A 27834-nucleotide genomic window follows, 5' to 3' on the forward strand; every position below is an offset into this window, starting at 1 on the left:
GGGTGTCTTGATCTCAGTGGGAGGGGAGAGATTTGTGCTGAGAGAGAGATCGATCTTGGCGATTTTTTTGTTGAAAAAGATGGCGAAGTTGTCGCATTGTTCTTTGGATGCCACTATTGCGGATGTCGTCCGTTTGGATGTTTGGCTCCTAATGATATTAAAGAGTTCTTTGGGCTGTTTTTTTGTGGTGTCTAAAGCAGAGCAGAATAAAGCTGTCTTTTTGTTCTTAATGTGCTTATTGTATTTCTGTGTGCTGCCGTAAGTTGATCACGGTGGAGGGTAGAAGGATTGTTCCTCCAGATTCTTTCTAAGGCTCTAAGATGTCTTCCTTCTTCATTGATGTCGGTGGTGAACCATGACCTGGAGGGGGTGATCCTGGGTTTTTTTAGTTTCAAGGGAGCAAGTTGGTCCAGGGTGAGCGTCATGTTGGAGTGGTAGAGAGAGGTGAGTTTGGTGGTTGATAGGTGATCAGTCGTGCTAGGGAGGAGTCCTTCTTGTAGGTTGGCCTGAGGGACTTGAGCTGTGTTCCTGACCCATTTGAGGGGGGCCTGTTTGGGGGGTTGAGTTAGAAATGGTTGGTTGATATGGAAAAGAAAGATGTGGTGATCTGACCAGTCCACGGGAATGATATGGTCAATAGTGATTGTGTTTCTTTCAGAAATGATTGCGTCAAGGATTGCTCCTCTGTGGCGTGTTTCTTCTGAACAATGTTGGGTCAGATTGTTTTCTAGAAAGAGGCTGTTAAGAGTTTGAATGAGCAGGTTTTTTGTTTCATTCCATCTTATGTTGAGGTCGCCGAGAATTATGCTGTTGGAGTTGCGCAGTGGGTGATCAGGTCAGAGAGGTGTTCCCCGAATTCGTTGGAGTTACCTGGTGGGTGGTACAGGAGATGGCAAAGTAGTGATCTGTTAGTGCATGACTTGATGTTCACTGAGAAGCATTCAAAGGAGCTATACAGACAAGATGTGCTTTCTGTGATGGGGAAGTTACTTTTGTGAATAATTGCTATGCCTCCGCCTCTCTGCTCTAGTCTATCTTTGTTAATCATTGTAAATCCGGGAGGCACCAGCCAGGTTTCTGTGATGAAAGCTACATCTAGGTCATGGAGAGCATAGCTTCTTCTAATTCTGTTGCATGTTTTGAGGCAGATCTGCAGTTGATGAGCATGCATTTACTGGGGGGTTCTTCTTCATACCTCGAGCTGGGGGTCTAGGGACTCTTGGGGGGGTTGTTCCCTTCCAACTCCAGTAATTACTTGGATCGTGAATTTGGGTGAGGAGTTCAAAGGGGGGGCATAAGCTAAGGCAAGTGGTATTGCTTCCTGTGAGGGATGTGTGGATTTGGGGGAGGGGTTCGAGGGGGTCATATAATGAGGCGAGTATTGTCGCTTCCTGAGGGAAAAGAGTGGGTTTTGTTCTTCTTGGTCTGTCTGCTTGGATCTCGTTCCCTGGTTTAATGGTTGAAGGTCTGGTTCTGGGGGGGACAAGGGTCCCACTGGGGGGGGGGGGGGGGTTTACTCCTTCTGGGTTGTGAGGGGATTGGAGTGGGCATTTGGATTTTATCTAGGGAGGATAGGGTTTCGTTCAGGCCTCGTACCAAGGTTTTGAGCTGAGATTCTAGAAGGTTGAGGCGTTGCTACATATTATCTGTGGAGGTTGGAAAGGGTAACATGCGCTGGGGAGGGGGGTGCGGTCCAGTCTTATTGAATGATGGTGGGGGTGCTGCTCAGATTGTTGTTTCTGAGAGGGCTCAAGGGTAGGGGGGAGATGTCTCTGGTCGAGGGTCAAGCTTCATTAGGGCTGGGGGCAGGGAGGGGCTGTGGTTAGGTTGTGCTTGGGGGTAAGGCTCCTATCTGGAGGATGGTTCGGATTGGCGGGGCAGGGTTGTACTGTGTGGGGAACCTTAATCGGAGGGGAAGAGTGGTGGTAGGTGCCATTGGAGGGTAGGAGAGAAGATCAGGGAGAGGGCTCGAAAGGGGTCCATTGCCTTGATTGTTGTTGGAGGCTCCTAGGGGGAGGGGTCAGAGCGTGAAGTGTGTTATGCAATGTTGCCTTCTTTAGCGAGAGGAAGAGGGAATCGAAGACCTCCAAGTTATCGTTTTTTGCCTGTATCAGGATAGTGCCATTCTCGAAAATGGTTATGGAGATGTTGCCGGTTAGGGTCTGATGTTTCGGGAGAGAGATCGTTAGTTTGCGGCTATGGGCTGTGATGGTGGTTTTGGAGACAAGGAGGTGTGAGTTGAGGATGGTGACCCAGTTGTCGGGTCTGTCAGTGTGGAAGATGAAATCAATTTTTAGCTGCCCTCTAGAGGAGCAGTGGTATGTGTCTACGACTAGCATTTCAGGGTGTTGTCTGATTACTCTGTGTTTAAAGTGTTTTTTCGCTTTAATAGTTAGGCTGGGGGGAAGTTATAGCGAATGAGTTCGGTCCGTGAGGTGTCAGGTAGTTAGGGGTTTGGGGGTAGGGAGCCATTTGCGTGGCCGGTGGCATCTTAGATAGGTTAAAAGGAGGTGGCGTTCCTCTAGTGTGGAGGAGGGAGAGTGCCGTGCTGGGGAGAGAGCTGATTGTCGGGATGGAGCGTAGGGAAGTTAGAGGGGAAATCTCTCTAGCGGAGAGGGCTGTTAGCTAGGCATCAGAGGGGTCCTCCAGATTGGCCCTGGCACCTCTGAGTTTGGTGTGGTGGGGGGTCGAGGATTGAGGATCGAGGGTTTTGGGGTTGGGAGTGCCGCCGGAGGGTGGTTACACTACCGTGTGGGCCAGTGATTGGGGATCCCTTTTAACTGGCCCTTGTTAGGGCCCTGGTAGACAGTTGATAGACCGGCCTTTAGGGGCTGTCAGCACTAACCTTAGAGTTCTTGAGGCAATGATCTCCAGGGTTGTCAGGGGTCTTCTTATTGGTTTATTGCTGGACTTTCTTTACGTTGGTGACCCCTCTAGGGACAGGTAGCTGGTGTTCCTAGCATGTTGTAACCCAGGGCTTCACTCCCCACTTGAAATGCAAAGCATGGCAGTCTGAGGTCGTCTTGTGATCATAAAGTAGGTCCTCTTCAAGCGTCGCAGGTTAGACCGTGGCGGCCGTGGTTTTGTTGCTATTTCGGGGGCTATTTCAGACTCAGGTTAAAAAAGTGCCGGCCTTTTTTAAGTAAGGCGTCTGGAACTGCTTCATTGTTGGGTCCCGGAGCGCTATTCCTGGCTCAGACCATCCTCCTCAATTAGTTGAGGGTCCCCACTAACCTGGTGTTGCTGGGTCATGAGGGTCCTGCTATCTGGGGTCATTCCTGGTCTTGAGTAGTGATTCCGGGCCAGGAGCTCAGCCCAGCAGCTCCTTCCTTGGGGCCATCTTGCGAGATTTTTCTCTAGTTAAAGCACTCTAGTTAAATCAAAAACACATACCTCCTGTCATGGGGCTGTACTTTTTCTGCTAGAGAGTGTGGTCTCTGGATCTGTGCCCACCTCAGAGTGGATATAAGCCTGTCACATAAAAATTCTGGATTTCAATGTTTGCACCATAATGGGCGGCCATTTTGGGGTAAGGCAGCCCCATTGCAGGGGTGTGAGATGGGGCTACGAGTCTATCCGGAGTTTCCTGTACTCATCGCCACTCTAGACCAAAGCGGGGGTCATCCCGCCTTCGACAATGCTCCGTTTTTTTTTTCTGTTTATTGTTTTCAGGCTTGCACCGATACGGGCAGCCATTTTGGGGTCAGGCGGCACCAGTGCAGTGGTGCGAGACGGGGCTCCGAGTCTGCAGTCTTCTCAATCCGATGTTTCCTGGTCACGTCACCACTCCCAGCAAAGCTGGGGTCGTCTTGCCGTCGACAATGTTCCGGTGAGCCCAGGTCTGTCTCCGTGGGGGGGATCCGCTCTTGAGGCAGCCCGAATCTCTCCCGATGTTCAGCTCGCTCCTCTTCACCCCGGGACCAGGTGTGGTTTTGTTATTAGAGTGATGGGTAGCGTGTAGTAGTGCAAGTCGGAAGCTGCTGGCACTCTTGTTACCTGTACGCTTTTAAGTTTCTTACCAAGACACCATAGATAAGAGGATGTTCCACATAGTCCATGAGTCACTCCCACCTAGGAGAGTGTGAGATTCGATGCATCTCTTCTTGGTTCTGACCCTTCTCCTTCAGCAAACTCCGATGTGCACACATGGTCCAGGAGCTCCTCTTGTACTTGAGATTAACCTCTGGTTCGCCCACTTGTTTTCAGCATCAGCCAGTCGGCCACTGCGCAGCTGTCTTCCAAGAAACTATGCCATCCTGATTGCAGAAGTTTTGGTGGGTGAACTTCCAGGTCATGTGGACAGCTGTTACGAGCCCCTGGAGAGCCGCATGGTGCGATTAACTGGGGCTACTATCATTTTCAATCACAGAGCAGATTGACCTCATGCTCACCCTTCGCTCTAGTGCTGTTTTCTCCTGGGAACCCTGTGAATGTTAGGCACCAAATGTTTGCATTAGGTACATCTACTGTGCAATACAGATGGTTCTATATTATTGCACTTTATAAAAAAATTAACATGGCACACAGAGGGCCACAGGAACTGCAAAGAGTCACAAAGAGTCATGTCTACTGCTCTCGGGCATGACCACACTCCTCCACTTTTGGTCCATTGACTAGCCAAACTCTGCAGTTTTGGAAACAGAGAGGCTCGGAAGACAAAATCACTACATCAAATATAACAACAACATCAACAACAATAATAATGATAAGAGTAAGAATAAAACTAATCTTCACAGAGTGAGAGGGCGCACAAAGTACCTTAAACTACTGATCCCAATAGCATGGGATATCTAGGGAAAAAGAGGATGATCAGAGCCGTTGCCATGTGTGTCCTCGCAGAACACATTATCCTTTATCATGTATTATCTACATTTAATTTTTACGCAGTACGGGACCACTTGCATGTCGCAGAAAACGTGAGATTTATCCAGCAAAAGTATACTATTAGTTATCACTGTATGTATGCTAGTTTTTGAATGAGTGTATAAAGTTATAGAGTATGGACAATAGGGATTTTGGTCCTGACAAAAGACAGGGGCCCCCACACCAGGGATCATCATTTGGACTGAAAAATAGTGACCTATCATATACAGCGGGAATAAGCACGCCAATGCATCGTGGTAGATTTTAGTCATCTCTTTGGCCTTCCTTGAATACAAGGAAATACATTTGGAAGGAGCCTCAGATTGTTATCCTTTCTCTTTGGATCCCATACTTTGTTACCTTAACAAAAAATTCCCGTGTGAACACAGGGAGCCCATTCGCTACTAGTTACATTTCTGGTGAATGTAGCAGGCCAGTGATGAAGTATGATGTCCAAGGAGTAGTTTGAGGCCTTGTCTTACAATCTTTTTTATTATTCCATGGTCTGGTTTCCTTTGAGACAACACGGACGTCAGGCTCCCCAGCACCTGATTAAGGCCCTTGGTATAGCTCTTGTAGACAAATCGTGGTTGCTTTTTGTGGCTAAATGTGCACAACGTATGCCTCATGCAATACTTGCAAAAAGATCAAAGTGATTTACCTGTAATCCAAGCAGAAGGCACAGATACCAAGGGGGAACATCTTCAATTTTGTAGATTAGATCCAAGTTATTGTTCCCTGGATTCACTGTTAAAGAGGTTTCGTTCAGGGTGTCTTCTCGATTCTGTGAATAGATTTAGGGAGCAAAATAACCAATTACTTACATTATAAAAGTTTCATCTAGAAGTACTTTAAGTTATATTTTGCAGAAATAAACAGTTCCAGCTCACTGTAAAATACTTTGTAAACACAGATGTACGACTCCGTGAAGCCTATGGAAAACATTTGTAATGATTGTTAACCTTCTCCTTGCATTATCTTGAACTCTATTGCTCCTACTGTGCACATTTCCCTTTGTCTTTTTAATCAATCAATCAATCATGGCATATGTATAGCGCACTACTCACCCGGAAGGGTCTCAAGGCGCTGGGGGTGGGGGGGCCGTCACTGCTTGTAGAGCCAGGTCTTGAGTTGCTTCCTGAAGGAGATATGGTCCTGGGTTAGCCGGAGGTGGATGGGGAGGGAGGTCCATGTCTTGGCTGCCAGGTAGGAGAAGGATCTTCCACCGGCTCGGCGGATGCGTGGAACGGCGGCGAGGGTGTGGTTGGTCGACCGTAGCTGGTGGGTGGGCGTGTAGAAGGTCAGGCGGTCGTTGAGGTACTTGGGGCCCAGGCCGTGGAGGGCCTTGTGTGCGTGAGTGAGGAGTCTGAACGTGATCCTCTTGCTGACGGGGAGCCAGTGCAGGTCTCTCAGGTGGCCGGAGATGTGGCTGTGTCGGGGGATGTCCAGGATGAGTCGGGCGGAGGCATTCTGGATGCGTTGGAGTCTTTTTTGCAGTTTGGCTGTGGTGCCGGCGTAGAGGGTGTTCCCGTAGTCCAGCCCGCTGGTGACGAGATCCTGGGTGACCGTCTTCCTGGTTTTAGTGGGGTTTCAGTGGGGATCCATTGGAAGATTTTTCGGAGCATGCGCAGGGTGTTGAAGTATGATGACGATACGGTGTTAACTTGTCTGGTCATCGAGAGGGAGGAGTCCAGGATGAAGCCCAGGTTACGTGCGTGGTCCGTTGGCTTGGGAGTGGAGCCCAGTGCAGGGGGCCACCAGGAGTCGTCCCAGGCGGAGTGAGATGGTCCCAGGATGAGGACTTCCGTCTTATCTGAGTTCAGTTTCAGGCGGCTGTTCTTCATCCACTCGGCGACGTCTTTCATCCCTTCGTGTAGGCTGGTTCTGGCGGAGGCTGAGTCGTTGGTGAGGGAGAGGATGAGCTGGGTGTCATCGGCGTAGGAGATGATGTTGAGGTTGTGTTGGCGTGCGATGGCTGCGAGGGGGCTCATGTATACGTTGAAGAGGGTGGGGCTCAGGGAGGAGCCTTGTGGTACGCCGCAGATGACTTCGATGGCCTCGGATCTGAACGGGGGGAGGCGGACTCTCTGGGTTCTTCCGGCGAGGAACGAGATGATCCACTCCAGAGGCTTCTCTTGGATACCGGTGTTGCTGAGGCGCTGCACTAGGGTGCGGTGGCAGACGGTGTCGAATGCCGCAGAGAGATCCAGGAGGATGAGGGCCGCTGTTTCTTCGCTGTCGAGCAGGGATCTGATGTCGTCAGTGGCTGCGATGAGGGAAGTCTCGGTGCTGTGGTTGGCTCGGAAGCCGGACTGCGAGTGGTCGAGGGATCCGTTTGTCTCGAGGAAGGCGGCAAGCTGTCAGTTGACGGTCTTCTCGATGACTTTGGCAGGAAAGGGGAGGAGCAAGATGGGGCGGGAGTTCTTGAGGTCGGTGGGGTCCGCTGTCGGTTTCTTCAGGAGGGCGCTGAGCTCGGCGTGCTTCCAGCTTTCCGGGAAGGTGGCGGTTTTGAAGGAGGCGTTGATGAAGTCTCTGAGTTGGGGTGCGATGATGGAGTCGGCCTTGTTGAAGATGTGGTGGGGGCAGGGGTCGGTTGGCGATCCGGAGTGGTTGCTGTTCATCGTGCGGGTGGTGTCTTCGGTGCTGACCGGGGTCCAGGTGCTGAGGGTGGTCATGGGGGGCGATGGTATGGTGGTGGGGTACGTGGTTGGAGCGCCGAAGCTGTGGTGTATTTCGGGGATCTTGCGGTGGAAGAATGAGGCGAGTGAGTCGCAGAGGTCTTGCGAGGGAGTGATGTCGTTGTTTCCGGCGCTGGGGTTGGAGAGCTCTTTGACGATGCTGAAGAGTTCCTTGCTGTTGTGGGCGTTGTTGTCGAGTCTTTCTTTGAATGCTGTCTTCTTGGTGGTGTGGATCAGCTGGTGGTGTTTGCGGGTGGCGTGCTTGAGGGCGGTCCAGTTGTCTGTGGTCTGGTCGTTGCGCCAGGCTTTCTCGAGGGTGCGGCAGTTCTTCTTGGAGTTCTTGAGTTCGTCGGTGAACCAGGGGGCTTTCTTGCTGCCAAGTCTGCTGGGGGGGTCTTCAGTGGTGCGAGATCGTTTGCGCAGTTGGTGATCCATTACGTGAGGTTGATGGCTGCTTCGCTGGGGTCCGTGGTACTGGTGGGTGGGTTCTGGCTGAGGGAGGTGGTGAGCTGGTCGGCGGTGATCTTGTTCCAGTTCCTGCGAGGGATCTGTTGTGGGCAGTGGTGGGTCGTGGTTCTTTTGAAGCTGAAGTGGACGCAGCTGTGGTCAGTCCAGTGAAGTCCGGTAGAAAGGCTGAAGGAGATGTGCTTGCTGGAAGAGAAGACTGGGTCGAGCGTGTGTCCGGCGTAGTGGGTGGGGGTGTTCACCAGTTGTTTGAGGCCGAGGTTTGCGAGGTTGTCCAGCAGGGTGGTGGTGTTGCTGTCCTTGTTGTTCTCCAGGTGGAAGTTGAGGTCCCCTAGGAGGATGTAGTCAGCGGAGGAGAGGGCGTGCGGGCTGATGAAGTCTGTGATGTCTTCGCTGAATCATGTGCGTGGTCCCGGGGGTCTGTAGATGAGGGTACCACTGAGTGTGGTCTTGGGGTCGGTGTGTATCTGGAAGTGGAGATGTTCGGCGGCGGTGAAGGTGTCGTCGGAGCTGGTCGTGATGCGGATGTTTTTTTTGTGTACGATGGCGATGCATCCTCCAGTCTGGTTGACGCGGTCCTTCCGGGTGATCTTGTATCCCTCCGGATGGCGATGGCGATGTCGGGAGCAGATGAGGCGTTCATCCAGGTTTCTGTGAGGAAGGCGACGTCTGGTGATGTTGTGTCGAGCAGGTTCCAGAGTTCGACGGCGTGTCTGTGGACGGAGCGGGTGTTGAGCAGGATGCATTTGAGGTGGTTGCTGTTGGTGGTCGGCTTGGCGGGTGAGGTGCAGGTCTGGAGGCAGGTGAATTTGCAGGCTTGGCAGGTGAAGGGTCCGTGGGTGCGTTTCGGGGTAGCACTGTAGCATGCTGGTGATCGGCCGGTGTTGAGTGCGTTGAGGGTGGTGGCGTTGTAGGTCCGTCGTGAGGTCTGGCGATGGTGGGGGCCAGGGGTCCAGGCGCTGGGCACAGGCCAGGCGCGGATGGGCGTAGACGGGCTTGCCTTTGGCACGCCTTCGGCGCACCATTGGTGCACCCGCTGCGTGTGAACGCTGCGCGTACGCGCGGACTCTGCCATAAATGGAGAGTGGGGGGGGGCGGAGCGAGGGAGGAGCAGCTGGGAGGCGGGAGCGGGGTGGCGAGTGGGGAGGGGAGTGGAAAGGTGATGCTGGAGGGAGCGGGGGTGGGGCCGCGGGGGAGCAGCGGCAGGGAGCGGGGAGCGGGGTGGAGGGGCACAACAGTTGGCGAGAACACAACAAAATACAAATTACTGGCACAACATACAATGCGGGCAAAACGAGATCAGGGGCACAACAGGGGCAGATACAATACGGTCAAAACAGACAAATTACTGGCACAACATGCAAAAACGGGCCAAACGAGATCAGGGGCACAACAGGGCAGATACAATACGGTTTAAGGCGAGATCAGGGGCACAGCAGAGGCACAGCAGGCAGCGGCGGCGGAAGCGGAGACCGGGCACACCAAGGATGGGCCACGCGGCGGGTGGAGCGACCGGCTCTTTTACATGTTCATTTCCTTCTTACTCAAACTCTATTTCTGCGTGATATTGTTGATTGGTCTGCATGAATGTTTTGGTATCTAATGTCTCTGAATATTGGACGTTTTAATGTTTGCTGATAATATCCCATCTCATTTCTTCTCCATACATATGATGAAGTGCATAGATTTCTTCGATTAATTGTACACAGATACCGGTGTTTATATTTCAGCATAATCTCGACATTTACATTGAAAAATATTTCATGATCTGAGAATGCGTCTATTCTTTCATATTGTACCTCGGTCTCTGATCCATTCCCTCAAATCGCTTGTCTAACTATCTCTATGTCACGGTCATTGTTCTGGTTAGTATTTCCAGATGTTTTACATCTGTGCTGGGAAAATAGGGTGTTTTGCGAGTCTGCTGTCTGGGGAAGAAGCCTGAAAATGATTCTAGGAGCTACAGCAATAGAGAATTGACTTGCAGTGTACTTCATTGATAATTCAGTGAAATACCTTTCTCGTCTCCCAAATGGAGAGTTTTTATACACTTTCACACAGAGAAATCACACAGTCACTGGTGCATGATGTACATGTTACCTTGAGCTAACCAATAATCAAACAAGAAGCACATCACATGCTGTAATGACTTTTGCTCTACATCAAAGACCCTTACCATGTCATTTGAATAGTGTGAAGAGGGGAGCAGAAGTCTTTGATGGCACCAGCAGGATCTCTTTGGGGACGCTTCACTGCATATGCCAATTTATAAGCTGTCATAGTGTCCCATTGGTACACTTCAGTGTGACACTGCCTCCTCTGGTTTACAAACGTGCCCTGCTTGGCTGCACATACTCCTGACATAGTATTGTGCAACAACAGCATTTTCTACCTATTGCCGGCAGGAGAGATAAACGCTGGGGGGATTTTATTAAAAATTATTTATTTGTTAGAGCTTTATGTTTTGTAAACAAGACCCAATGGGTGTCAGAGCTCTTGAACAGGATCAGTTAAAGTACGTAAACATCCTGTTTCATTACAGCAGATGGTTACGCTGAAACATTTCAGGTAGGTTACAGATATACAAAACAAATATTACTTTGCAGACACAGGATGAAATGGCGCAAGGAATATGGATCGGAGTGGACCTCTGCAAAGTGTGTTTATTAGTCCAAAATGTACAATGTAATCATTAAATTCTTCTTTTCCTAAATATTCTAAATCTGGCGCTGATTGTGGTGCATTGGCGGATTTGTGCAAGGTTCTTAGTTCTGTAACATCAGGGAGTATTGGAGAATAGGGCTTAAGAGCGCTGACAGTGGGTGAGTGTGTGCATGTGTTTATGTGTGTCTTGGTTGGGGGAGATAAAGGTTAAGGATGAGGTGCATTCTTTGCACTGTTTTTACCAGTCCTTGAACAGCAGAGGTGTTGCAGGTGAGGACTGGGTACACCGGCAGAACTGTAGAGGTCTCAGTAATGTAATACCTGTGTTGTAGAGATTGCATTTAGTCTTCATTTTATTTTTATTTTTAACTTAGCTTCTTTTTAAGATGGTGGTTTGAGCATGCTTTCACTAATATGTAAAAGTACCATGGACGCATTTATTTTTGAGTAGACATTGTTGTGTTATAGTCTGCACTGTTAGTTCCAGGGTCACACATAATATAATAAGGTGTCCTTGTTTTATTTTGTGCTCGTAGGAGACAACTCTTTTCCTCTAGCCTAACAAGAGGCGCTATTCTGCTCCTCTGGCACAGTGTAATAAGGATTGTGTTTTATTATTTAAACAGCATCCATGTTGAATTCGGTGGGAGGCACTTCACACCGGATTCACCACGGAGGCTGCTGTGAGCTGTGACTGAGATGCAGTTCTGCAGGCCCCGATCTTCATCCTGAGAAGGAAGATAGCAGAGGCAGAAGTGTGCAGGCCTGCACACTCAGACGGTTAATGCACTGAGGCTGGCTTCCTGAGACACTATACCAAGGTATGGGGTTATATCATTCCAAAAGGTCTGGCAGAAGAGTACTCTCGACATGTACTCACTGGTGTAGAGGTATTAGTGATAGATAGGAGTAACATTAGGAACATTTAACATGGTTGAATTATTTGTGTTTTTCACCATTCTAATAATGCTTATAACGATGTGTCTCATCTGTCTAAAAATATCAGTTCATGTTTTATTTACAAGGATTAGATGTGTTCAACATTTCAAAATGTCTTATTGCTTCTTTTCTTTTGAACCCCGAGGGCATGCAAAAGTGGAAAATGAAAGGGTTAGATCTGTTTCCACAAATTCCTTGGGATCAGAGTAGTCATTTTGAAGCTTACCAACAACATCTACAACTCTGGAGGTTGAGGAGTTCAGATGTGGTACTGTGAGCTAGCCGAACCAACATTTACTGATGATATGAGTAGATTCAGTCTCTATTGTGAAGTTTTGTTGACCTAAAATACAGTCCTACTAAATTTGTAAGAACTGTAAAACACCTAGTGGTATAGTGCCACAATGCTGAGGTACATTTAAAGTTATGTTCTTTTTATCAGGCTGGTCTACAAAACCCTCAGTCTCGTGCCACTTCATAGGCAGCACAGAGGGCAATCCCATTACTTCTCTGGGAATTTAGTGGTCAGATTACCGCCACCAAATGTTTTTTTCTTTTTAAATAAGACCAAGTAGCATGTGTTAAAGCACATATGCCAAAAATCCCTTTAAATAAAAACATAGATCTTACAACATTTTAAAAGTTGCTGAAGCTGTCATAGCTCTCTATTTATAATATTAATCGAAAATCGCATATTGATGTGCATCTGCACATTTAAATGGTCATTTGTGACACTTTGGTGATCAAGGCAAAAAAATCATTATGACAAAACAGGATGCTCTGAAAAAAGGACATTGCTCTCAGAAGAATAATGTGCCCAGAAGTGGGTACTTCCACTTTACCATGCCTCCACTGAGCAATTTGTGTGAATATTTCAACATCACCAGATAAAGGAATTACAGGACTTTGGAGAAAGGGAGAAGAAAATGTGATCTAGCTTCTATTTTGCAAGACTTCGGTGCCGGAGTCCTGTATTGTAATGCATGCTCCTCTGCTTGTCTCAGATGTGTGTGCACCTGTGTAAATCATGGTACAGAGCTAGAATATCGATGTACAAATAGCGATGTACAGAAATGTACAGAAATATCAAGGTAAAATTATTGTGGGATAGAAATATCCATGGAAAAAATATTGTGGTCAAGAATATCGATTGTTAGGTAAGTAATATCGATTGCAAAAATATCTAAGTGCCAACAATATAGATTTTTAATTATTGATTTATCATTAATGTTATGTATTTTAGTATTTTGTATGAGAATTGTTTGTATTTTTAGTATATGTGTTAACATTTTATTAGTTAATATTTAATTTTTTTAAATACAATTTTGTGTTTTTAGTTCCGTACTGGGTTGTGGGTTTATAGAGGAATAGGGTGAGAAGTAATTTAATTTTTATAGATTTTATTTATTGAATAAAATTAAAAAAAATTAATTGAATTTTGCGTTTTTAGATTTGTAGCGGGTTGTGGGTTTATAGGGGAATAGGGTAGGAAGTAATTTAATTATATGAAATGTATTCAATAATTTACATTTATTCATTATTGTATAATTGTGATGTTATTGAGTTAAATGTGTACATTAATGTATTAATAATTGTTTGAAAATTAGTAGTTAATTACATTTAATTAATTATTAATTAATTATGGTAATTGTTTAATTAGTCTTAGGTGTGTGTTGGGGGTGTTCATAGATGTAAATGGTGGGAAAGGTGGGAAGTAATTTATTTTTTATTGATGAATTATTAACTATTTGTTAATTAATTTGTATTAATTAATTATTAATTGTCTAATTAATTTTAGGTGTGTTTTGGGGTGTTTATAGGTGTAAATGGTGGGAAGGTTGGGAAGAAATTTATTTTTTATTGATGAATTATTTATTTGTTAATTAATTTGTATTAATTAATTAGTAAGTATTAATTGTAATTGTGTAATTAATTTTAGGCGTGTGCTGTGGATAATATAGTGTTAAACAATGTGTAATTAATGAATGTTTATTATCTTTTTTAATAGTAATATATTTAAATTTCAATATTTATGTAAAAAATGGAAATTAAATGTAATAAAAATGTTGAATTTTTTTAATGGTGCGGTATCCAGCACTTTCCCTACTGTTGCACTCACTGTAGTGGTAATAGTCATTTTTACCCCTCCGCTATCCAACACTTTCCCTGCTTTTCACTCACTGGAGTGGGAGTAGTAATTTTGACCCCTCCGCTATCCAACACTTTCCCTACTGTTGCACTCACTTAAGTGAGAATAGTAATTCTTACCCCTCCGCCATCCAACACTTTCCCTACTGTTGCACTCACTGGAGTGGGAATAGTAATTTTTACCCCTCCGCTATCCAACACTTTCCCTACTGTTGCACTCACTGGAGAGATAATTGTAATTTTTACTCCTCTGCTATCCAACACTTTCCCTACTGTTGCACTCACTGTAGTGGGAATAGTAAATGTTATCCCTCCGCTATCCAACACTTTCCCTGCTTTTCACTCACTGGAGTGGAAATAGTACATTTTACCCCTCCGCTATTCCAAGACTTTCCCTACTGTTGCACTCACTGGAGTGGGAATAATAATTTTTCCCCCTCCGCTATCCAACACTTTCCCTACTTTTGCACTCACTGGAGTGGGAATAGTCATTTTTACCCCTCCACTATCCAACACTTTCCCTGCTTTTGCACTTACTGGAGTGAGAATAGTCATTTTTACCCCTCCGCTATTCCAAGACTTTCCCTACTGTTGCACTCACTGGAGTGGGAATAGTAATTTTTCCCCCTCCGCTATCCAACACTTTCCCTACTTTTGCACTCACTGGAGTGGGAATAGTCATTTTTACCCCTCCACTATCCAACACTTTCCCTGCTTTTGCACTCACTGGAGTGGGAATAGTACTTTTTACCCCTCTGCTTTCCAGCACGTTTCCTGCTGTTGCACTCACAGGAGTGGAAATAGTAATTTTTAGCCCTCCGCTATCCAACATTTTCCCTGCTTTTGCACTCACTGGAGTGAGAATAGTCATTTTTACCCCTCCGCTATTCCAAGACTTTCCCTACTGTTGCACTCACTGGAGTGGGAATAGTAATTTTTCCCCCTCCGCTATCCAACACTTTCCCTATTTTTGCACTCACTGGAGTGGGAATAGTACTTTTTACCCCTCCACTATCCAACACTTTCCCTGCTTTTGCACTCACTGGAGTGGGAATAGTACCCTTTACCCCTCTGCTTTCCAGCACGTTTCCTGCGGTTGCACTCACAGGAGTGGGAATAGTAATTTTTAGCCCTCCGCTATCCAACACTTTCCCTGCTTTTGCACTCACTGGAGTGGGAATAGTAATTTTTAACCCTTCGCTATCCAACACTTTCCCTGCTGTTGCACTCACTGGAGTGGGAATAGCAATTTTTACCCCTCCACTATCCAACACTTTCCCTGCTTTTTCACTCACTGGATTGGGAATAGTAATTTTTACTCCTCCGCTATCCAGCACTTTCCCTGCTGTTGCACTCACTGGAGTGGGAATAGTAATTTTTACCCCTCCGCTATCCAACATTTTCCCTGCTATTGTAATAATTGTGTTGTGAAATGTATGTTTTATTTTATTTTCATTATTTTAATGTGTTAATTAATTATAGGATATTTTATTTTATTTTAAATTATTGATATGTGTATATATTTTATTTTTATATAATTTAAAACGTTTATAAATTAAATAAAGATAATAGTTAATAAAATGTATTTAAGTAAATATATGTATATGTACACATTTTTGTCTGTTTATATATTTTGTAATTAAGTTTACTTGTTATATTTAGTTAAAATATATATTAAATGTAATTTATTTTGTTAAAAATATTCGTATTATTTAATATATTTTGTTTAAGTTATATATATTTTTTAAGTCAATATTTTTTACATCTATATTTTTTACTTTGATATTTTTGATTCAATATTATTGTGCTTACCTGTTTAAGTATGGGGAGTTGATGTTTTTATATTCATTATTATTACATCAATATTTTTCTAAACTATATTTTTTACATCGATATTTAAACATTTAACAGTAAATCATGCTGTCTCACTTATCCTCAGTTAAATTATACTATTGGAAGTGCCTAGGCGTTCAGTGTATGTTATTGTTAGTGACTATGGGGTCTGTTTATGTTATGAGAAGTGCCTATAGGGTATCTTTCTGTTATTGGAAGTACCTATGTGTCCGCTTTAAGGTAAAGCCTAGGGACCCACTTTATGCTAGTAGAAGAGCCTATGGGTCTGCTTTATGTTATTAAAAGTGCCCATGAGCATGTTTTATGCGATTGGAAGTGCCTGTGAGTCCGCTTTATGTTATTAGAAGTACCTAGGAGTGTGCTTTATGTTAAAAATGGCAGTGCCTATGGGGTCAGCTTTATACTATTGGAAGTGCCTAGGGTCCGCTTTATGCTATTGGAAGAGCTATGGGTCTGAATTATGTTATTAAAAGTTCCCATGAGCATGTTTTATGGTATTTGAAGCGCTGCAAGGGTCTGCTTTATGTTATTGGAAGTATACTTATGTGTCTGCTTTATGTTATTCAAAGTGCCTAGGGGTCAGCTTTATGCTATTGGAAGTGCCTCCGGGTATGCATTATGTTATTGGAAGTGCGTATGGGTCAGTTTTATGCTATTGGAAGCACCTATGAGTATGCTTTATGTTGTTGGAAGTGCGTAGGGGTCCTACAATTTGCGGCGTGTACCTTACTAGAACATTCATTATCATTACCAGGCTTTGAGCCAAGCACAGGGTATTCCCCCAGAATATTGAGTACAAAACATAATGAGGACAATATATCGAGGCCTAAATATTGACAACCAATCTACAAGAGGGAATTCATCTGAACACCCGAGTAAATGGTTTGCACATGTTTTGCTGCATTCATGACATCATTTGAGAAGTCTACGTTTTTTATTTCAGTTGCTTTCATGTTATGTGAGAGGAGCATATTCGAGTTGAATTGATAAAAGTAAAAAATAAAAAAGGATGCACCTTTTTATTCTAACTGATTAACAATTATTTAGGGTTTACCTTTCCATGAACAGAGTTTAGGATTTGGAGAGAAGTGTTTCTTTTTTTACGGTAGTGCCATGTGACACTTCTATCAAGGAAGATTAGATAAATGGGTGAACATTCAGAGTTCAAAGGCTCGAGTTTGCATTCCCTATTGATTTGTCTAAGAATGATTGGTGAATGAGAGGCTCCCGGAGGCCGTGCTGGCCGATTTAGCCCTCTGTGGCGACCTTCGTATCCATGACTACACAATCAGGGACATTTTTTTGCGACAGGTCAGTCAGGACCACGCTATTGAGATCTGGCACAGTCCAAGAAAATGGTGACAATTTCGTAGCCTTCAGGTACATTGCAGCAGCGCTTAATATGTAAAGTAAGCTGCGGGAGCCTAAAGTTGTTGATGTTAGCCCACCGCTAGCCCTGTCAAATCCCTGAATAGCTCGGCTGCCTAGGTTGGATTCCATCTCATGCCTCTTTCTTTCAACCAGCACGTCCTCGCTCTTAACCCACTTTTGCAGGTTCTTATTTATTCTTATGGTGTCTTTTTGTCACTGTTTTCAGAATATTCCTCTTTTGTTTTTTTCTTTTCTACTTTGCTCTGTTGAGCTGGGTCAAAGTCTGATGATGTAAAACATGTCCTGTTCCTCATAAAATAGTACCTCTGCCTACTGCCAGTGACCACCAGTGGCTAATGGCACAAAGTTCAAGCCTAGTTCAGCTGGGTTGTCATTTGGTTGGCGTAACTTGCATAATTTGCTGTGAATATCCATAATTACAGTAGAATTATGCTTGATTGCAGTAAATTATGCAAGGTGCATAAGACAGCATTTGCAACATAGTGCAAGGGTGTCTGCATTGTGGTCAGGACAGATGTTGTGCAGGAAGGGGTACCTTCCTGAACAAAAACTATCCTTTGAGATATTTCCTCTTTGCACGTGTGCTGCACACATGCAAAGAAGAAATAACGAGAAGGAAAAGATATTTCTCCTCGTTATGCCAGCCAAAGGTAGGCGCACTGTTTCAGTGCACATGTATGTCTACATTGCTTTGCAGATATGGGTTTGGTCAAAATCCATGGGTGAATTCACAAGAAAGCCTACCTGACGCCAAGTATTGCAGGATAGCACAATGTGCTGCATTGCTTTACTTTTTCTTATAAAGCCATGCAAATCAACATTTGAGAATCTCAAAAAGGATTTTGCATCAGGCTGCGTCACTAAAGTGATGCCCGTCTGATGCAAAATCGTTGTAAATCTGGGCCTTAATGCTTTGGGAAATATGTGTATTGTTCCTATAGGTGACAGAGCCAAGAAAGACGCGATTCCACCTCTAACCAAGTCTCATTTTGATTGACAGTGTCACTCCGAGCATTGCCCTCTCTTTCACCTTCCAGGAAGGAATTTTATAAATCAAAATATGTGTGCAATGTAATCTGGAGCATGTGTTTTTCCCGTCCACTCAGATCTCAACTAAGTGCCAAAGGAGAAAGTGAAACTATATGTCTAGGAAATAAACTTCACAAAACGTTTTGCAAGTCTGTGGAAGTTGTTTGCCCGGCGTGGATGGCTACAGCGAATCATGCCAGTCTGTAGACGCAGGTGACTCTGGCCTCTCCCACTGTATTGGAGCCCGCTCTTACCTAGCTGCTCCATACGAGGCCGGCCGCCTGGATTCTCAGAGGATTTTTGCTCGCGGCTTCCTCTCAGGGCCAGACTGGCTACCGGGCGTTTTGGAATGCTGCTGAGCTGGGGGGTGATTTTGTTGATGGGGACCTGCGTGTGCTAAACGAAATTAGTATTGCTTTGTTTATTTCAGAGCACATGCAGGTCTCCATCGACGAATTCAGCCGCAGTGAAATCAGCCCCCAGCTTGGCAGCATGCCAAAACGGCCGGTAGTCAGTCCGGTCCTGCTCCCTCTGGGGGGAAACATCCTTTACAACGAAACTTTTACCACGCAGTGCTGTTACAACGCAAGTATTACAACGAAAGCCTTTACAACGCATTACACTGGGAGGCGCTCTAGGATAGGGAATAGTTTTAATTTACTATCCAACACCTTCCCTAGTGTCCATGGGGACTGGAGTTGGAATAGTAAATTAAACTATCCACTATCCAGCACCCCCAAGTGCAATGCGTTGTAAAGGTTTGCATTGTAATACATGCATTGTAACAGCATGCGTGGTAAAAGCATGCGTTGTAACGTCATACATCCCCCTCTGGGACATCGCGACTCATGGCGGTGACTTGTTTTTCCACTTTTCCTGCATGCCTAAAGAATGCCGGAAAACAGGCTGATGCGCGGGTACGCGGTAGTCCTAAGAGCCCCATCGGCTGTTGAGGAAGCCTCTACGAGTTCACCGGTGGACGCTCTGCGGGTGTCAGACCCTCCTGGGGCGCACAGCTGTTTGGCCTGCGGCCAGCCTGTCTGGTGAAAATAAAGGCCTGGATTTGGATGTCGAATCTGGAATAAGGTTTGCAGTGCTACGGGGAGCAGCAGGAGAGTAACATCTTCATTTTTTCTTATTTTTTTCACTTACTTCCTCCTCTTGGCTGTTTTTCTTCTCCCATTTGACCAACTGAACCATCCTACTGCAAAATAAAACCATTAGAAACTGATGAAGGAATAACGAGTGCCTAAGGATAGAAGGGCATATGAATAACTGGAGGAACCCAGCAGTTTTTTGTTTTTTGTATTTGAGTAAGGGATAGATTGAACCACCCTAGAACAGTGCTGCAGAACAGTCTTGCCCTGATTGGTGTTGGTCTTTTTAAGGGATGGTCAAGATTGGACAAGTTTCCTGAGAAGTTGTTTGTTAAGGCGACCTCCTTGTGATAGGTCAAAACAATTGTGTGCTCTGGACAGATTTTCTGCCAAGATGGAGATGCATCTAAAACTCACTAATGTACTAGCCCATGTCGATACAAGTGGTGGGCTTAAATCAAAGACTCGTTCAACCAAAGCGAAGACAGCTTCAGCAGCGATAAGAGCGGAATGCTTACAGAAAGCTCGTCAAGGCTCGGCTACTGTATCAAGCCCACTAAGTTCAGAGGACGATCTGATAAATCTTGGAAAGGTCAATAGCGAGGATCAGGTTCTGGGAACTTCTGAATCTTTTCCTCTTGAAAAGACAAATGAAGATATTATAAATGGTGAAATAGCTCAGGCTCTGTCTCAATGGGGGCATCAGGTGGGGCAACTATTCAGGGAGATAGCCAAGCAGCAGGAAACCCTTTAAATTCAGAAAAGTGCCTAAATCAAGAGGCTGCAGGGGAAGATTCCACTGAGACATCCCAAATTAAAACAAGGGAATATCCATTATTTCTGAAACATAAAACACGTCAACAACCTATGCAGCCTACACACCCTCTACGTGTGGAACCAGAGCACCCGGGGAAAACGCAAGCAGATGGGCCACTGGGCATTCAAACATCTACTTCTTCTCCTATGACTCTACCTCCTAGACCCCTGGATCACTCAAAGGGGGATTCGAGGCATGCGAGAGATGGACAGCCTTTAGCATTCTTGGTAGACACTATGATCGCAGCAGTAAGCCAAGACTGGGCACAACCGGCTTCAGAGGAGTCCGCTGGCAACCCACATTCAGACACAGGAGCCAGTTTTCAATGTGACATTAAATCTATGCTGAATCTCATCTTGGATGAGACCCGTGAGATGAAAGCAACACAAGCAAATGAGATTGTGGCCTTACATCTTCGCCTGTCAAAAATTGAAGAAGCAGTTGCTAGCTACCCAGTAAGTCTACAAGAGGCTGAGTCCAGAATATCGCGTCTTGAAGATCAGATGACTGAGATGCAACATCAGGCAACTTCGGATAAGAAACAAAACCATATTTTGGAAAGTAAGCTAGAAGAATTACGTTTTGCAAGTCTGTAACGTGAATGCAAGTTTTATATGACCTCTTTGGCCTCGTGGTCTTTGGACACATACTGTATTGTTTCGATTGAGGTGAACAGATTTTCTAAAACATTTTTTTTGTGAACTGAAAGTAAATAAAATGACATAAAGCTTGCCTTATATTTAGGTTGCATACACATATACATTATTTATGCCATAAAGTTTAATTTTTGTTTGTTTAGATGAGCATTTTTCTTTAAACAGGTGAACAAAAAGGTCCACGTGTATAAAAAGGCGTGAGAAAATATGTTAGCATAGCAAACACAATTAAGTAAGCCCACACTTTAACATATCCATGAATGTAGAGCTAGTGATGTGTGCACAGAACCATCGACTTTTTCACTATTAGAATCTACCATTGAAACTTCTTTTAATCATCGACAAACTAGATCCGAACTGAACCTTATATCTAATGATGCACAAATCTCTTTAAATTTGCCGTTTCTCTCTTGAATGATATACGTCATCTGCTTCAATTAAAATACATTTACCAGTTCAGATTTTTAGGCCTGCAAGCCCAGCGGCTCTGAGTCTGTCTAGAATAAGTTTAGTTTCAGAAAACATTTACACCCCAAATCCAATTCCAAATGATCATCATCCCTTCCTCTACATTATTAATGATCCTGTCACCCATCATTAGTTTGCCATAATACACAAAAGGCTGCCTTGAGACAGACAAAAAATGCACCCAATTTCTGAATTCCAATACTTGGCACGTGTTACTATTCAGCCCAATTACCCCATTTATCTTGTGTGTGTAATACCAATAATACAGCACTGAAACATTAAATGTGCCACTGTTAATATTTTTTGCATATTCCTCAAGGGATCGAACCAGAATGTTGTGGCTAAAATATTGTCGAACAAAAACATTGTGTCCTAAATATCTATAAACTTATTGCAACGTTGCAAACGATATTTGGGTCACAATATTTATGTCAGAACATACCTTTTGTAATTATATTCTGACATACAACCTTAATATTCTCTGGAGAGAGAGGCAAGTCTCGATCCTGAGAAGAAGGGGGCATTACACGCAGGATACATTGACCACGCAGAAGTATTAGAAACACTGAGGGCGATAGACCATAAAGAATACTTACGTCGTCAACACACGGAAGCTGATAAGTCAGGTGCGCTATTGGCCAGGCTGGTACGGGACCAATTGGACCCACTGACCATAACGCAAGATACGGGACCTGACGGTTACCTTGGTCTGTACACAAGTAGAGGTGACTCAAGCCTTTTTTTGCCCATCTGAGGAGCCTCTATACACCCATAGATTCAGGGGACTTGACACAAATGGCTGACTTTTTGAGTGATCTTCCCTTCCCGGTCCTGTCGGATGACATACAAAAGACGCTGTAGGGCCCCATTACGCAGCACGAGATACGCGCCGCGATCAAGAGCCCAATCGTAATAAAACGCCTGGTTTAGATGGGTTACCAGTGGAGTTTTACTCGACTTATTCGGATACCCTTGTCCCGGTGCTTGAGAAGATATATAAAATGGCGTTTGAGGAGGGTCATTTGCCAGATACCACCATGCAGGCCCTGGTTACATCTATACCTAAGCCGGGCAGAGATGCTCAGGTCATGACCAATTATAGGCCTCTTTCCCTCCTCTCGATGGAATACAAAATCCTTAGTAAAGCTCTGGCTGGGCGCATTCAACCTCACCTCACTACACTCATACATCAGGACCAATGCGGTTTCCTTCCAGGGCGCAGTACTTCATTGAATATACATAGATTGCATGCCTTGATGTCGTCCTCGCCTCCGGATCTTCCGCGGGCGGGTTGTATAGCGCTTGATTTGCGGCAAGCATTCGACTCTCTGTCCTGGGCGTTCATTTTTGAGGCGCTAAAACGTTATGGATTTCCAGACGCCTTGATACGCTGGATACGCTTATTGTACACTAACCCTACGGCCAGGGCACGCACGGGCAGGTATGTCTCCGAATGCTATACAGTACACAGGGGCACCCGACAAGGTTGCCCCCTGTCCCCAATTCTATTTGTGCTGGCACTGGAACCTCTAGCGTTGGCATTACGGGACACTTTGGAACGGAGGGGCATCCCGGTACGGGGGACGCACCACTTGATATCTATTTACGCCGATGATATTATGATTTATTTACAGGACCTAGAAGCAGATCACACGGCGTTCTCCACTATTTTCCGGCAATTCGAAACGATATTAGGTCTTGCGATTAACCCTGGAAAATCGGTTGGATTCTTCTTTAGGGAAGGCGTGCAACCATCTCATATCTCGTTTGGAACGTACCTGATCTCGGTAGCTCCGATATCTTTTAAATATCTGGGCATACAGGTATATAGGAAGCCTGAAGACCAGATTGATGGGAACATTAAATCAGCCATCACACGACTTCGCAGTAGCGTGGGGTTTTGGACTTCACTACCACTATCGGTAATGGGCAGAGTTGCTCTTTCTAAAATGATTATGCTCCCCCGCTTATTATATTATTTTGTGAATGTACCGTTAATCCTACCCAAGTCAATCGATACTCTCTTGATTACCCTTATTTGGGGCACTGGCCGGAGGCGCATTAGTTTGCGTAAACTCCAACTGGGTACCAAGCTGGGAGGACTCGGGGTACCGGATTTTTGGGGCTATTACTACGCTAGCGAATTGCAGTAGCTATCCTACTGGGTCGCAGGCAGGAACCTACAGGAGATTGCCTTTACGAAGGAGCAGCTGGATCATGGGGAACTCCACTCTCTACTACTACCGAAGGCTCGCATCCCATCGAATTGCGCTCCCCTCCTACGCACAGCATTGACATGCTGGAAGAAAACCCTGTCGTATACATCCATAGTACCGCCTTATGCGGCAAATATCCCATTGTTGGGCATTCCTACACCGCAAGGGAGGCTTACACGGAAGGCATTACGGCTGTGGGAGGACGGCGGGGCTGGAGTGGTGGGGGCCATTTTTGGTGATGAAACAATGTTAAATCACGACTCCTTTATACAGATCACAGGAGCCTCACCGCGATTATACCTGTTATACGCCACTGTCTCGCACTATATCAAGAACACATGGGCACCCTTAGGACTAAAACCTGCACAACACGAACTGGTCTATTTGATGTATTACATGGGAGATGGAGGATATCTTGTGCACTGGCTCTACACAGGGATCAGGGAACATGCTGCAATCCAGCTGACGACTCTTAGAACGACCTGGGCTCAGACCTCCGGTTCGGAACTGATGAAGCAAAGCTTCGCATATTTTGCGACTTGCTGAAGTCAAGAACCTCGTTTATGTGTAACAAAGCAATAAGTGTAAGTCTTACTAACGTTTATATTTAGTTTAAATAAAGATTAAGACGCTTGCCTATATGTTTTACTAAAATAATTTACTCGAGTCACTTAAAATGGCTGCCGCTTGTATTTAGTTACTGCGCATGCGTCAGCCACACTCACGTGTCCTGACGCGTCTGCAGAAGTGGAGGGAAAATTATGCGCATGCGTAATACATAGCTGTGCCCATCATGTGGTACTGCTCGTGCCACTGCTCTTGTGCCTGTTTCCATGTAGCTAACATTTAGACTGCATAAGTATATGTTATGATGATAAGTTGAAAGTACAACCCTGTGAATGTGATTTCATAACGTTATTTCTGTGTATTAATTTGTTCTCGCTTACTTTTCATGTACCGCGGGGAATGGGGGTCCAAACTGATTGGGAGCCATATTGACGGTCTCTTCTGCGCATGACCAGGGAGCATTGAAAGGTGGCCACTTTGGACCGTGGAACTCAGCCAGCTGGCAGCCACAGTCAAGATGCGCCTGGGAAAGCCACCTCTGCGCTACGAGAACGGCGAATGTTGCTCCTCATGTGTTACAATGTTAATTTTCACTCGTATTTCTGCACAGTTTCTCATGAGAACCCCAATCTCTCTAGGCGGTACCCAAGTATGCTAATATAGGCTCAAATTAGCGTGTTCTGATTGGTGTGTTACCCAAATCCTACTTTAGGACCAATCCAAATTGAGGGATTCTGACACTTTGCAACATTGGGGGGTGGTACACCGTCCCAAAAGAGTATATCTACCCTGGGTTTACCTAGGGAATTGTCCGACTTGTCTGGTTTAGCTGACCTGTCACTGACCCATCGTACTCAATAGGTGACTGAAGATACAGAGAGCTGCAGAGCACTCTGTCCGAAATTGACCATAGACTGAGGTTCTACTGAACCTTAAAGTGCTGGCAAAGCACTTTGCTGGGAGTTCGTCGACCCAATCGGGGTCTTGATCGATAGCTGCAGAGAGGGTGGAGCGCAGGCGTTGCTTCCAAACTGCGGGTGCGGTCCTGTCCTGAGCGGTCCTGTCCTGAGGGTTTGCTGTCCTGTCCTGAGGTCCTGTCCTGATTCCTAATCTGAGGGTATCCTGTCCTGTCCGGGGTGTCCATTCTGCACCTGCTGTCCTTTAAAGGGTTTCCTTCCTTGAGGGTTTCCTGTCCTTAACTGACCCGTGGCCAGGGTTTGGTTTCCACACCAGTCTAGGTAAATACTGCTCTAAGTTCTTTTAAACTTGCACCTTTCTATATTTCTACCTTTTGCTATAATAAAGTGACACCTTTGCATATGTTGATTTTCCATGCTTTTACCGCAAACTATTGAACGAAAGTCATTTGCATACTTTTCATGATATGTTCCCATGTCTCTCAATCTTTTAGAGATTATATTTTGCATTGCTGTTTGTCATTTTCTGATATGGTCTAGAACCTCCTTACCTAGACTGTTTAAAGGTCCCTTTACTTTAAGTTTAGCGTGTTACTCTTTATAGGCCCTCCTATAGTAACCCATGCATAGTCTGTCCAGGCTTAAACATTTCTGAGATTTTAGTATTTTTCCCATTTGCATTCCATATTACATTTGAATGGTTACCCTGTCGTTATTTCTCTATAGTTATATCATTTACATTATCTTGGTTATTGATTGCTGTATTTTTGTGTATCTAATGCTTGATGATAACGAACCTTAGATAAACATTTTAAAACTTCCAGTTGTCCGTGGTCATTTAAACAATATTGAATGTTATTTGAAATTTGCATTTGCTGCCTTTCCTTTTACAGCTAGGCCCCTGATTCATTGAAGTCATAGGTACCCGTGTCGGTGGATGGTAAGTCGGGTACACTGTGTCATAACAAGTAGGGAAGCACACACAATTGATAGCAGCCCGTGAAGTCGCCTGGTCAATGAATAGTGTGAATTGAAAGTATATGGGCCCTGAAGCCGGAAACGGCGGAATCATTGGCTGGGTGACCTCGCGCGCTCTATCAGTTTTCTGGTAGCAGAGGTATGGTTAGGGACTAGCTAAAGGTTAGGTAGGATTAGTTAGACTAGTTGAGTCGGAAGCTGCTAGTACATTAATGCTGCTAAAAGAGCGGCTGTTCTAAAGAGACCTGATCAATCTCTTGTGAATACGCACGAATAATATCTTGTAAAAACAATTCATGAATTGCTGTATTGTTATTATTCTTGTTCTTATATTGTTATATGTATTAATCCATGCGTTCGTCAACCGTTTAGTTTCTTGTTGTCCGAACTCCCCGGGGAATTGAAAGGGCAAGTGGTGAATAGAATCCATTGTCCTGAGGTCACAGGCTTAAAGGAAAGTTAGGTGCAGGTTAGGATAACCGGGAAGCACTAACTAGGGTTTTCTGAATACATGTGTGAATAAATGTCAGTAACGAGGTTCATTGGCAAAATTCCCATAGTGGCGTAACCTAGTAAGGGTCACATCGGAAAAGTAGCAGGTTCCTCGGAGCTTGGGTGAAAGCAAAGGGGTCCGCTGAGAAACCTTAGACTCGGAACATATCCCGGAAAGAAGTGGATGAGTTTAGGGGAATAACAGGTTCACCGATGCTAGAGTGAAGGGTAGGCGGAAGAGATCTGCCCGCAGCGCGTGAAAAGTAAATGGAAGTAGTTTACTTGCAGTAAAAGAAATCTTTCTGTCTAGACACTTGAGCACTGTGGCGAATGTGTATTCGTTGTTAAGCACTGAGCACTTTAGAAAGAAAGAAAGAAAGTTTCCGTTACCTTGTGAAGGGAGGGAGTCAGCCGCGAAGAGTCTCTGACGTCACTCCGTGCCGCGCTGGGATTGGTAGAAACAGCGGGCGGGTAGCGGGGCTGGAATTGTAAAGGAGGGGTGAAGCGCCGAGGAGTGGGAACTGTCTCACGAAGGGGCCGCGCACCCATTGGTCGAAACTATTTGAACGCGTGCACCTCATTGGTCGCACAGAATTGCAAGGCGCGTTCTGATTGGAGGTAGCTTTGTAAACAAAGTTAAGCGTAGAAATCGTATGTGGCACTCGTATTGTCCAGAGACTAGACCCGATCCAAGGAACCAAGGGTTTGAGAGGGATCAGTGGAAAGCCAATAGATACGATATTATGTACGGAGGAAAGAGAAAGATGTCCCTTGTAAGTAGGGTAAAGAATTATTTCAAAACGGACAAACCGATTAAATCTAGGGAAGGCGTTGTTGTCCCGCCACCGAATACTCCTGCCTCATTCATGATGTTTGACCGAGGGTACAACACCTGTGTGTGGTTGGAGAATTGGGTGAAGTACACAAAAGATGACGGAGTATTGGCTTTTCCGTTAGACGGTACTTTTAATGGTAGAATTTTATTCAATTTGAGAACCCGCATGAATGAATTGCATCCCAGACCGAGACTAACGCAGTATGAGGCATTAGAGGAATGGGAGATTGAGGCTTTTGAAAGAGAGAAACCCCGAATGGACAAAGGTCTGACCAAATGGTACCCCAGGCTGAAACAAGAGACCAGGGATAAGAGGATGAAACAGTGGAGGCAGAGCATGATTGTTGAGGGTCTGTTTCCTATGATGCCAGCATGTACCCCGTCGGGGGGAGAAAAAAGGACAGAAAAGTGTAAGCATTGGGGAGCTCTTGGAGAGTCAGATGATGAATTGTTAGATGACATCTTTACGAGAAGTCCGCCCCCTTATAATGAGGGAGCCCGAACTTCCAGTACAGGAGAGAACCACCAGCGTCCATCTATTAAGGAGGAGGACAGATCCCTATCTAGGGGGGGAGGGGGCCAGGTATTGCCCTATTTTGAGAAACCCGAGCCCCCGGAGGTACGCAATATATATCCTAGAATGCCCGAGAGCTCAGAGGAAAAATATTCCCGTGAAAGAACATTTTACCCCAGACCTCTTTATGAGAACGAAGAAAAACCAGTAGGATCAGGGGTACCCTTTTTGCAGCCTCCATATGG

The 27834-nt window shown here is 45.3% G+C and overlaps 1 protein-coding gene across 3 annotated transcripts in view; it reads right to left on the reverse strand.

Moving 5' to 3' along the window:
- Positions 1-27834, reverse strand: part of SLC23A1 (solute carrier family 23 member 1) — a 447395-nt gene that overhangs the window by 141315 nt on the left and 278246 nt on the right. For all 3 annotated transcript variants that reach the window (XM_078653352.1, XM_078653351.1, XM_078653350.1), the window contains one exon: positions 5525-5647. In XM_078653352.1, coding sequence (XP_078509478.1) covers positions 5525-5647 — 123 coding nt within the window. The remainder of the gene's footprint in view (positions 1-5524; positions 5648-27834) is intronic.

Source organism: Lissotriton helveticus, chromosome 7, assembly GCF_964261635.1.
Source record: "Lissotriton helveticus chromosome 7, aLisHel1.1, whole genome shotgun sequence".
Lineage (NCBI taxonomy): Eukaryota > Metazoa > Chordata > Amphibia > Caudata > Salamandridae > Lissotriton > Lissotriton helveticus.